The sequence below is a fragment of the Rhamphochromis longiceps genome, linkage group LG18, assembly GCF_057381845.1.
Source record: "Rhamphochromis longiceps isolate RC_006_pf linkage group LG18, R_longiceps_female_GT1.1, whole genome shotgun sequence".
NCBI lineage: Eukaryota > Metazoa > Chordata > Actinopteri > Cichliformes > Cichlidae > Rhamphochromis > Rhamphochromis longiceps.
Genome location: NC_140574.1, coordinates 20,436,371 through 20,449,177, shown reverse-complemented (window position 1 = coordinate 20,449,177; position 12,807 = coordinate 20,436,371). Strand labels below are relative to the sequence as shown.

At 41.4% G+C, this 12,807-nt stretch overlaps 1 protein-coding gene across 3 annotated transcripts in view; it reads right to left on the bottom strand.

Moving 5' to 3' along the window:
- Window positions 1-287: 287 nt before the first annotated feature.
- The window catches only part of fgf12a (fibroblast growth factor 12a), a 31,560-nt gene continuing 19,040 nt past the window's right edge, over window positions 288-12,807 (bottom strand). For all 3 annotated transcript variants that reach the window (XM_085390248.1, XM_085390247.1, XM_085390246.1), the window contains exons 3-5: window positions 8,867-8,970; window positions 1,571-1,769; window positions 288-627 (exon numbers count right to left, since the gene is read on the bottom strand). In XM_085390248.1, the coding sequence (XP_085246374.1) occupies window positions 512-627; window positions 1,571-1,769; window positions 8,867-8,970 (419 nt within the window). In that variant the 3' untranslated portion in view covers window positions 288-511. The remainder of the gene's footprint in view (window positions 628-1,570; window positions 1,770-8,866; window positions 8,971-12,807) is intronic.

Below are 12,807 nucleotides of genomic sequence, written 5' to 3'. Positions count from 1 at the left end.
TGGTATAGTTATTATTGACAACAACACAATAAAGCATATGAGAATGCAATAGCATGTAGAAAAAAAATCAATGTATGAAAAGTGAACATGTATTAAAGCTTGTTTTTCACAGCATAAATCGAAAATGACAGATACTTGTATTTACGTGAAGGGAGACCACCATTTCTTTGTTTATCACAGCGTTTTTATACTTTTTTGCATAAAATGGTTGGTCAAGTCCTGATTGAAAATGACTTCTCCATATATATATATATATATATATATATATATATATATATATAGTCTTTTTCATATTAATTCATCTAAAAGGTTTTCACAGGCAAGACATCAGTTTTTGTTTTCGTTGTCTTGGGTGTACAGTAATAGCTCCTCATTGTCATCATAAACCCCTCTGTTTGTCACGGGCCATGGTGGTGCATACATTGGGAGGGACGGGTGAAGTTTCCTTTGGCCCCTTCCCTTCATTCAGGATGAGGCCTCTCCCCCCTGCTGGAAGCCCCTCCCTCAGATGCTATGTGGAGTCCTGATTGACAGCTTTCCCTCCATTCATGGTGGGAGTCCCTGAGCTCTTCCTGGAGCGGTGCTTGTCCTCTATCTCATGCAGTGATGGCTCCCTGTACATACAAACTGTGGAAAAGATGGAAAGCCAAGGAAAGGGATGGAAACAAGAGGAGCGGAGAGGAGCGGAGAGGAGAGGAGAATGGGGACAGTAGAGAGTAGATTGAAGAGATGGATGTGCAGACAGAGACAAGGTCAGGTGTGAGGCTGGGACAATTATACCAGGCTGAGAGGGAGAAGACAGGGGAATTAGGCCATGTCTGCACTTTTTTATCACATTGCTTGACAAGTTATTACAACAATATCTATGTGATATTTTAACAAAGCTCCCACAAAAGATATGTAAACTACTGGGGCACTGAAAGTGAATCACTTGCCAAGTCCAAAGTCCTGCTTCACACTTGTGAGAAACTGTGCCTGAATGTGCAACAAAATTTTAAGGATTCCCCCTTTGCCCGTACACTGCTCTACTAAGCTTCATCGAAAATGAGATAGTTAATCTTGCTGACAAATAACAAAGCAAGAGCAAAATAAATGCTCAAAATGATAAATCCCTTTAGAAGCCAGGTTTGGAGAATGGGAATGCAATGCAAATGATTTCATTTTGCTTGAAGAATACCAAGGATTGTTTGAGCTAAAACAGCGGATGTCAATATATTTTACCTTTAGGTGTGTCAAAAGGATTTGCTAAGTTTAAAAAAAGAACATTGATTTTTTCATTTCCCATGATGCACCTATACTATGTTTCATTAGTTTCTCCCTCCTCCTTAATGCCAACGTATTAACAAACCGAACAGTTCCAGCTGGTAATGAAGGTCCTCTAAAGCCAGATAAGACATTATCTGGTTTCAAAGGCTAATTAGAGCTGGTGGATCGCTGCTTTAACCACCAGTGTTGCACGATAATACTAGTGTACGTGATGGGAAGTGCATGCATTACAAAAAAAAATGAAATCAAAAAGAAATAACATTAAAGCTGTACCAAAAATGTGCTTCTACAAGTTTTATGATACCTTCAATTGGCCTGGGAACAAAGTGCGATGAGGGCTTAGTCTTCTTGACCCGGTTGCCCTTCATTACTTGTCCCTCCTTGGTGAGACCAAGGAACCAGGCCCGACCTGACTCCTGCTGTCGGTACACAGTGGACGAGTAGATCACATAGTAGTTCTCAAAAACTGACTCCTTGAACTTACACTCTGGGGTGAACACCTCCTGCAAAAAGATTGAGTGAAGGAAGGTAAAAATGTTATAGATATTTGTCAATGCAAACAGAAAATACATTTTCACCCACATGAAAGCTGAAAGCAGCAAAATAAAAAAAGAACTCATGACCAGTATGTGAAAGTTGCCAAGGTCGGTAAACATCCAGTAACACACACACACACACACACACACACACACACACACACACACACACACACACACACACACACACACACACACACACACACACACACACACACAGGAGACTAATGAGAACGATAGTCTTATTAGAATAATGTGACAATGGAAGATTTCTATCTCTTGGTTTCATTATCAAAGTAAGTCAAGGAGAGAGGCAAGGGGACTCACAGTAATGACTGGAAAACTGGAAAGAACCAGATACTGGATACACTGCCATGCCTGCGTGCGATGCCAGATTATTGCCATGACAGTGCAAGACAGGAAACAATGCTCTTGACTCTGTAACCCATTCCAGATGTACAGTAAAGATGCACAGTCATTTGTCACCTTTGGCAATCGTGTTAGAAAGGCTGGAAAATGCACAAATTTGCTTTTTCTGCACAAAATCTTTACTTATCACCACACATGTGCTGATTAATGTGTGCTGACAAGGAGGCTGCCAACCCCTCAGTCCTTGTCCCTGTTCACAACAATGTCCTCTTCGAGACTAAATTAAAATCTAATGCCAGTCAATTTGAAGGGCAGGGAAGTCGTGTGTGTGCCAAAAAAAAAAAAAATGCAGGCAGAACAGCTGGTTTGGTAGATGTTGGGCCATCTCAGATCTCAGCTAAGCCAGACTTTGTACTATGGGTGTGTTTTTGTGTCACTGCTATATTTCATTTATTAATGTCTCCTGCAAGGTTCTGTGCCCTTTTAAGGTTGTCTGTTTGAGTGACAGCCCAATTCTGCTCCCTGCTGGAGGTGACAGTGTGTGTGTAGTCCAGGTATTACTCATGTAGAGGGGACCTAAATCTGTTTATACCATCACGTTATAGGGACGTGTCTTCCTTGTGGGGACAAAAAGAAAGTCCCCATAACATAAATCAATGCATTTTATGGTTAGTAACATGCTTTAAGGTTAGGATAAGGGTAAGGCTTTGACAAACAGCAGTTATACTTATACTCTACGTCTTCGGGAGATTAATGCATGTGTAAATGTCCTTTATGAAGTAATTGATACAAATCAGGAATAATTTAAAGCTGTTTCTGACCACATGTTTAATGTAAGTTTTATAGCTGCTTTACTTTTTAGTTCTGTTTTGCTTTACCAGCTCCCGAGGAAAGCATCTGGCATCTTTACTGTGCAGTCCAAACTGTGTTTATCAGCTAGTTGTTAACGTCATCTGGGTATCTTTTCAGCAGGTGGTATGGATTTAAAGAGTGCTAAAAATCTGTGTAGAGCTTTGTTGGTTAGTCATTTTAAGCAGCACCTGTATATTACACACAGTCATTTGGCTGATTCTTCATGCAAAAAATAAATAAATAAATAAATAAAATCTGTAGCTTTAAATTAGTTCATGTCATATTCAGTACAGTTTAAAGAGTGTGTGTGTGTGTGTGTGTGGTCTCTTTTTGGATGGCACGCCGCAGTTGAGAGTAATGAGTCCCAGTGTGTATGACCTCAGTGCATTGCAGGCTGAGTAAGGGACTGAGGGAAAGTGGAGGTCACATGGTCGACAGTGTGGAAACGTCTCACTGGTCAGCAGGAGAGAGGACAAGCTCTGGCGGCAGAGTGTATCTGAATGCCTGCTGAAACGCTGTCAAACGGCAAAGATCTGGCTCGCTGTCAGGGCACTGGGGTCACGTTGTGCCTGTCTGGCTCTGTGTGTGTTTATGTGTGAATGTATGTGTTTGAGTGGGTGGGGGGCAGACAGTGATACATTACACAGCAGAAGGCTTCATCGCTACTTCATCTGTTTGGTGCTCAAATTAGGCCAAGAGCACACACACACACCCACATACATACGCACCCAAGTACTAACCTACCATTCACCATTAGCCACTTGCTTTGCTGACACATTATAAAATTCCCTCCACATTCTCCACGGCAACAATGCCCTGTGCTGTCCATGAAAAGCTGGAGCGGTTTAGAAAGCACCCTGGATGCAGTTTGGGAATGACTGGGGTGAAATGTAAGTGACTTTGAAGTCTCTAACAGAGAACCTTGTTCACGGATGACTGAGTAGAAATGCGAGGTGAAGAGATGGGGTCAGACTCTATTGTGATTAATGAGATTTTATTAATGGACATAAACCACAGAACCGCAGGGACAAAGAAAAAGCACAAAAATACACATCAACACACATTCTCAATGCCCCAAATATATGGACAACAAGTTTGCCCTGTCACTTCCTCTGCCAGGAGCTCATAATTAATTGAAGTTGTTACTGCACTGAAACAAGTTTTTTAAAAAGAGCTAACAGGCTCTGCAAGCTGATATTAAAGTAATTGAAAGGATGCTTATTTATATTCCATAGCAATCTCATGGACAAAACCAGAAGACTTGTTAGCAAAACTGGACATGTGCTTACATTGCACCTTTAGTTGGACCTCAGTTTGGACCTACGGATTGATAAAAAAAAAAAAAGCTTCACCTGAGACGCTGTGAATAAACACAGCAAAACTGCTAACTGAATGCAAATATTTTGGCTGTTTCTGCATATTTTCACAACATTTTTTTTCTTTTTTTTAATATAAAAGCTTATCATCTGTTTTGACAGAAACAAACATCAAACTGATTTTTGAAAGGACAATAACGCACCAATACCCTTTTGAGTTTGCAATTCCTGCTTTGCACAAGGTATAAATGTAGCACTACAGCATTGAATTACCACTCATTTCGCTATATTTTGCTTCCAAGGAGCCAGACTTCCTAGCAACTTTTTTAAAGCAGTCTTGAACAATGAATGTCATGTCCTTAAAAAATTGGGGGGAAATCCATGAAAGACCTGACACAGGAATTGAGATGCATCTGGCCTGTCAGTTGATCCATCTACTGTTTGTCAAAGTCTCATCAGAGGTGGTCTCGATGGAAAGGTGGCTGTCAAGAAGCTTCTCACAAAAAACAGTAACAAAAGGCTAAGGTATACCAAATCGGCATCAATATGCATGGAGAAGGTCAAAACACCAGTGATTGTCTACAGCCAATCTGTGATCTGTGGTTTTGGGTGGTGCTTGTTAAAATTGGTGGAATTATAAACACAGAAAAGAACTGTCAAATTTTGACCGACAATGCAACACCATCTGAAAAGAATCTGATTGGAAACTGCTTTAGTTTTAAACAATGATTCCAAACACACTGCCAATACAGTAAAAATGAATAGAAGGAGGCCCGGAAGCTGGACTTCAACATTCCTGAAGCAATGTGGGATCACCTTGACAGAGAATTGAGCAAAAGACAGCCAACAACCTTTGAAAAGTTTTTAAATGTGCGCTTGTGTGTTACCTCAAAATAATTGTGACCTTCTTATAGAAAATCATAGAAAAATAAAGAAATAAAAACCCCTCTATCGCTGAAGTCTTCAAAAACTCCACAGAGAACTTTAAAGACCAATGCTGCTATTTTCACATCATCCTTGATTTTTTGGACATGATAGTGTTACTCACATCATGTTTATCTAGATTTCGGGTTATCTTAACTTTAATACCAGCTGCAAAACCAGCAAAACAACCTCATACCCATCACCACCTCTGGTGGTTCTGCACCTCTGTCCAGATAAGTGTGAGGTAACGTGTGTGTTTGGGGCTTATGAAAGGTGTGAGTGCCAATGTATGGAATGTAAAATGAAACTCGAAGAATGAGAACAAGATGTAATGGATTGCCAAACTGGGTTGCCAAAAGAACTGAGCTGAATGCATCCTGAATCTAAATCAGCTGCTGGCTCCATCACAGGAGGGAGGCAACTCTCTGGCTCTGCTTTGAGGAGCAGCTGCCGACAGACATCTTTTGAATTTGGATAAAGATGTGGAGGATACGGCGAGGACCTCAATTTAAACATGGGCTTGAGACACTGGTGTATCTGAGAGATCTGGGCCCTGTGACAATCCCAGCGCTGCCATGGAACTCCCGGGGAGCTTATTATTATTCTTGGAGAGATTTAGGTCTGGGATCGTCTAGACGTTACTTAAACTGAAAACTCTCTTTCTCACTTTTTTCTAATTTTCCCTCCCTCCATGCTTATCTTTTTTCCCTGTGTCTGACTCTGGAGTCAGTCACTTTGAAGCAAGGTGTTATTTTTTGTCTTTTCTCAATTTTCTCCACAGATGATGTGTTTGATTGTCTGCAATTAAATCGCACCTACTTTTTTTTACCTTTGGGGGGAAGGGGGGGGGGGGAGGTGGCTGTACATGGCATTAGCATAGATTCAACACCATGAGCAGCTACATTGTTTGCACACACAGAAGCACCAGTTTAGCTCATAAAGTAATCAAGTAGAATGACAAACTACCAAACCTTCGTCAATTTTCTATTGAGCCATTTATCTAAAAACAAAACAGTGTGCGATTTACAATTTTTTTGCAACATAAATTAACATATTTAGATAGATAGATACTGTAGACGGTAGCAGTGGTTACTGTTGTGCAGCAAAGTAGGTCATATTGAGTGTTATAAATAATGGAAGGGAACTCTTCATTGTAGATGTTCAGCCCCCACGCACTTTATCACTAAACACTCCACATAAGCACCATCACCCAGCTCACCCTCAGCTACATCAGCTTCCAATCCTCATCAGCAAGCTCTGCAAGCAAGAAAAACCAGGCAGCATATATGTAACGACTTAACTGATCAGCAGTGATAGTACTAAAAAAAATGATACCTGACACCCAGATAAAAGACTGACAGAAAAGGTCCTCAAGGGTGCAGTGCAATTTCTCAGAAGCATCTCAAACAACAACAGAAGAAAGGGTTGTCGCGTTCTCTCACTAACAAGACAGCACAAAGAAGCAGGAAGGAAAAAAGTAAAAGGGAGGCAGTGTTAGAGAAGTAGGAGGATATCCCTCAGTAATTATCTCCCAAGGGGAGAGAGCTATGTATCTCTGCTCTCAGATGTAAGGAAGGCAAAACAAGACGACAAAACAAGCAGTGACAAACTTTATAGTTGGTGGAGTCAAAATAGTAAAATGGAAGGCTCATCTTAGAGAGGACAGGAGGACGGGAGCAAGAGTGAATAAGCGAGGATGGCTCGGAAAAACAATGAAGACCCAGACAAATAATAATAAAAGTAAATGTGACTAAGAATGAGGAATGAATGAAGGACTTACTTTATGGCCGTGGTTGCACCAAGAAAGCTCTCATTAATGCATGAATAAAGAACAGAAATGCTCCCCATAATGCCATTCCTGCAACGCTTTATTATTTATCCGCATACATAACCTGTACTGGTAAACAACAGAGGCTATATTTGCTTTTACGTAGTTTGCATGTTAATTTAATCTTTTTATGAGCCCCTCCAAGGCTTATAGGCTTATAGGCATTGGTAAGGAAATAACCAATGCTAATCGTCCATGCTTCACATCTGAGGAACCGGACCCCTTCCACATGGCTAGAAAATTCATTTAGTTTGTGGCTTTGATTAAAACGGTTCTTCGACTGCTACAGCAGAAACATCCTAACCTCTAATTAAAAATTACTCTAGCTGTTTTAGAAGGCTCAAAGAGTTGATTCTGCATCCGAAAAAAATGTGGATAAAATGATGATAAGTAAAGACAAATGTTTGTTACACCAAAAGCTGCCTCTTGACACTGAAGTACTAAATGGTTTGTAATTAATAATAATAAAGTACTCTGACACAAATGATGATTTTATAAAGAGCGGGTTTGTGTGGGGGTCATTCAGCATCCCCAACTTGAGTCAATTTGATAAATTAAAAGATTGCTGTCTGGGCAGGATTAAACTTTAATTAGACATAGATAGGTGGGAGGAGAATTATTATAAGCTTCACAGTAGGACTGAGAGATGTGCACTTGTTTATGAGCCTTTGGTTATGAATGAATCTGTCTACTGGGTGAGTCATAAAACCATGCGCATTTACTGTATGTCCTTCTCTGAACTTGTGAGTGCCTCATACATCTGTCTAGGCACTGAGTTGTGTTCAAGTTGTACTGAGTAAAAACTGCTTGTCATTCTGAAATAACGATGGTAAATTGAGCTAATTTTTCAGTTATTCAAGAGCACATTTAAAAAAAACAAACAACCAAAAAAAAGACATCGCGTCCACCATTCATCTTCTCAACTCAAACTTTTCCCCTTGTCACCCTAACAGTAAAGCGGCGCCCTTATCAATAAATGTAAGCTGCAAGTTAGCAGACACAGGCTTCACTGTGTCCTTCAAGTATTTTATGAGTATTTTAAGAGAGAAAAAGTTTGATGGGCAGTCTGTGAATTCCAGCTCTCGCCAGTCATTTATCATGGCTGTCTGGCAATCACACAGCAATCACCAAGTCCCTCAGCAGAGGTTTGGGAGTGATGCAGCCCTCCCATCAGCTTCTTTCTTCAGTAGCACTATCCTCTTCTAAGACTAGAGGTTATATAACCATCCCAACTGGGATATGTATTGCAGTTCTTTCTCGCTGTCTTACAAACACGCTCCCTCTGCAGCTCATTTTCCTAAGACATGCATGTCTTGATCTTCAATGCAGCAGCCACATCTTTTGGCTGGAGACCCCCCAACTCCCGGTGCATATATTCTACACATTTACGTTTGTAACGTTTACCCCAGAGTCTTTCTGTTAATATGTTAAGATTACGCTACACTTTTTTTCTCATACAAAACAAACTGAGAGCACTTCACTGAGCACTGAACTTAATATCAAATTAAATGCAAAGCATGTGAGGTGCAACAAAGGATGGGGAGGGGTTGGGAGAGATAAGTGCTGCACAGCAACACAAAGGCACATCTGAAGAGCTCTTAAATTTAGCAGAGATGAAAGGGATTGGCAGGGCTGAGTCTTTGCAGCAATGGGATATTAAAACAGACAACAAACAGAACAAAACACAACACGTGTTAATGAAGAAATACGCATGCTGGCACCGCTCAAACATGCGCGACATGGCGGCGTGACTGGAGCGAGGAGTCGCGTCTTACCGAGCTGTAGAGCATGCCCTCGCCATTCATGGCAATGTAAAAGCCACTCTTCACCCCCTGGATGGCCACCACTCTCAGACCCACGGGAATAAGATTAAACAGGGCTGCAGAGCAGACAGAGTGGAGGAGAAACAGTTACAAAGAGGCAGAGACGAAAGAGAGACATCAGACACAAAGGACAGAATGGGACAATTGAGTTTTCACTTAACTCTTGTAGACACAACACCCTCTGATCTCTGTTCTTTGGCTGTCTGTCAGCGGTAAAGTGAACAGTGCAGGACATAGACAAAGGGAACTCTGATGCACAGTGACGCATAACAGCAGGAATCCAAAACTTTTTTAATGACATCTAGCTGAGGTAACTGCACAAAGAATCACAAAGCATCCTGTGATTCTTTGTACATCTAGTTGAATTCAAGTCTCCTGGATGGCTTAGATTTTGCAAAATGAAAGCAACTATGTACTATTTATGCACACATATGTGACTCTGTTTGCAGCAGCTCCAATATGAGAAATTGTAACTGGCACTGCCAGTCAGAAAGGAATTGATAAGCTGCCATACCGGTAGAAATGAGGCTTACTGTGAGTGCAGCTAGTATGTCCAGGCACAAATGTTCAGGTTTTAAGTCATCAGCGTTCATTTTGATCATATTCCACTGCAATCTGAAAACCTGCTTCTGACTCAGTGATTACTGAACGCTGATCCATACCTGAAAGTATGCAGCATAATCTTTAAAGCAGTGAGACGAGCGTCAATAAAACAGCGTAGACATAGATCTGTGATAGCAAACAACCGAAATTGTGTTTTGATTTAAGACCCCATCAATCACTAAACTGCTGCAGGCAAATGCTACTGAATCTCCTGAGCGGACTGAACCATCAAGGGCGTTGGTTTGGTGAGGGCGTGCTTTGCGTACTGTGAACTCCCCGTGATGTTGGAGTGATTGTTCTGCAAGTGTCAATGGGGACTACCAGAAAAGGCTGGCAGGGGGAAAAAAAGGCATCGGGCCAACACAGGTCTGTCCTCTGAACAGATTCTATTTCACTCAATAAATATCGACGTGCTGCCAATGGTTTAAACCTGACCTCGGGGCCAGTGGTGCGCGTGATACCTGCCGGCCGCTATGCAGGGACATATACCCTTGAGGCCAGACAGAATGGGTACTTCAGCCCCTTCAGTTTGATTTTCTAAGACTTCTCAGCTATTTTTCCATCTGTTCCCTGCTTCTTATTCCGTCATTTCTTTACCTCCTCTGTATGCTCCCTCACTCCTCTTTCCATTAGCCGCTGCTGCGTTTGTCTCGTCGATGTCTGGCAGTGTCTGTCAGAGGCACCATCAACAGTTCGGCCTTGCTTGAATAGTGGGAGGAAAAGAGACATAAAATATGGCCCACTACTACACTATTATGTTATAATTACAATCCACAATCCCTGCTCTCATTTGCCTGCCAAAAAATTTGAGAGCTGACAGAAGCTGTCATTCAGTTATCATCTAAATGCCAGCACCAGCATTTGATTGATTCCATAACTACCTGATGACTATTCTCACACTGATTCTTCCTCCTTAATCACCTCAATCCTATCTCTCACTGAAAAAAGAGAGGCCGGGCTGGCGCTGGAAGAGTTAAGCGATTCTCCAGGGATCTGTTATCGTCAAAGGGCCAGACAAAATAGGTTCAAACAACTCAATAAAGGAAAATCCTCAAAATGCCAAGTCTTCCAGAAGAGCAGTAATCGACTACAAAAAATCCTGCAGCGGCTAGACTCAGGCAAGTGAATTTCATGTGAGGAATACTAGCACAGCAGGAAATAAACCCTGCAGGAAAAGTTTCAGAAAGAAACTTAGCCAAATTTCAAATGCCAAGGGCATATCTCCAAATCCAGAGAGAAATCCAGGTATACACTGTCACATTTGCAATTATATAGAGCTTATTTTTTTTTTCCACACTCCAGCTGGAAACTGAAAGCACTTGAAATTAGCGTATGGGTCTTCAGGTAATAAGGAAGTCTATCCTTATTCCATCCATCAAACCCGGAGCATCAGAGATAGATGAAGCGTGACTGCCTGAAACCGCAGGTGTCTCATAACCAGCAGTATCTTTCTAGGGCTTCAGAGTGTGCAGATAATTACTGCAGGCGATCAACTGATGACAATCAAATTAATAACTGTTCAAATTTGAACATGGATGGTAATTAATGGAACGGTGTTCCTAAGCCCTCGCTGTTAGTTAAGCGTACAGCTTCCAGCCAGTCATGCTTACCACTAAAGCAATTTTCCATACTTGTAACTGTATATTGAGCCTGAAGGCAGCAACTTTGTGACTCAGTCGAGCACTTTGCACAATTTGCCAAACCCATAATAAAATCGAGCTATTTAAAAATGAGAGAGGCATGATTAAAGAAGAAATTCCATTATTTTCTCATTTTTCATCATCATTTTCCTCCTTTTTGTCACTAAAACTGTTTCCTGTTCAGCGGTGTCCTTGTTTCACCGCTTCCCGTTCCGCACTGAAATGAAGCAATTGATAAAAATGAAAATGGAAACCAAGTGCACTCTGGGTACAGGTCACTGCTATTATTCAGGCGCCATCATGCTCCTCACTACCATCGGTTCCACTGAAGCACCCCCTGAAAATAAATTGCTGTATTCTATCAGCTAAAGCTGTGGATGAGGCGGGTCAGAGGATGTCGTAGTTGAAGGGTGGAGGATAATCTATTATTCTAATAATCCAGCTAAGAGATCAATGGCTCAGTGCAAGACCTGAATACAAAATCTCCTTTCTCTTTTTCTGACAGCGATTATTCTTCCCCTTTCTCTTCCTCTTACTGTCTCCATCTTCTCCTCTATTCTACACTTTGAATTCCTCTAGTGGCACCTCCTGCTCGCCTCTTCCCTCTGTGTGTCTTACTTTAGACAGTCTGTATGCTTGAGGCATCTAATATAGAGAATTATTCATTGGGTACAAACGGAGAAGATGGTATTTTTAGTTTGCTGTGGCTGAATTATTCACTGCATTCTTCCATCCCTGGGCCAGGGGGACTGCTTAACTAGAGGATTACCTAAAGGTGGGGAAATCCTCACATGCAGCTAAACCCTCAACCAGCTAAAACCTTTAGACACAATGGAAACCTTCAAAAGAAACAACAAAAAAAACCAGCTGTTTGCTCAAGCTAAACACATGAAATGCATTATATGTGAATGTTTCTCACTTTCCTTCCCATCCCCCTTATGCAGTAATCCGTTTTGTCCTGAAGACCCTCACTTTATGCCCTAAGTGGTTCTCATTAAAGATCTATCTCCTCTTAAAATATACAGCAACAACAATGGAGGAGTGAAGCATTCATTTCAGCACATAACTGCCCTGGTCCAGCAGCTGTGGCTGCGGTTTTCTGTAAGTAAGGCAGGAGAAGAAGAAGAAAAGTCATGGTTGGTTTCCTGTATTGGCCTCACTCCAGACTGGGAGTGTCATCATTATAGCTTTGACAGTTGTTCCCCCCTGACATATGTGCTGTCTATTCCTTGATCCTTTATAGGAAACTCTTAACAAAAAGCTGCAAGTTTTAATATAAGAGACTCTCTACAGACACGGCTGATTTTGCACTCCTTTCTGTTCTTGTGGAGGTGGATGGGGTATACCCCAGAGACTATTTATTCACTGGTAGTTCACTATGGAAAGTCGATTGCAGTGAAATATTGCAGGGGAGGTTCTTGTGGCATGGAGTGAAGCTATGGGCCTACAACCACTTCTAGCAATGGCTTTTTCCAGGAAGGAAATTTTGATGTGATGGTCACACGTGCTTTGGAGCCGTATCAATCAAAACAATGTGACACTTTCAATCATGAAGTGTACACAGTAGAAATGGTTTACCTAGTAGGGACCTGGTGGGGATACCAGAATTGTTTTTACTATAGCAAATTAATTATAGTTACCAGATAAATA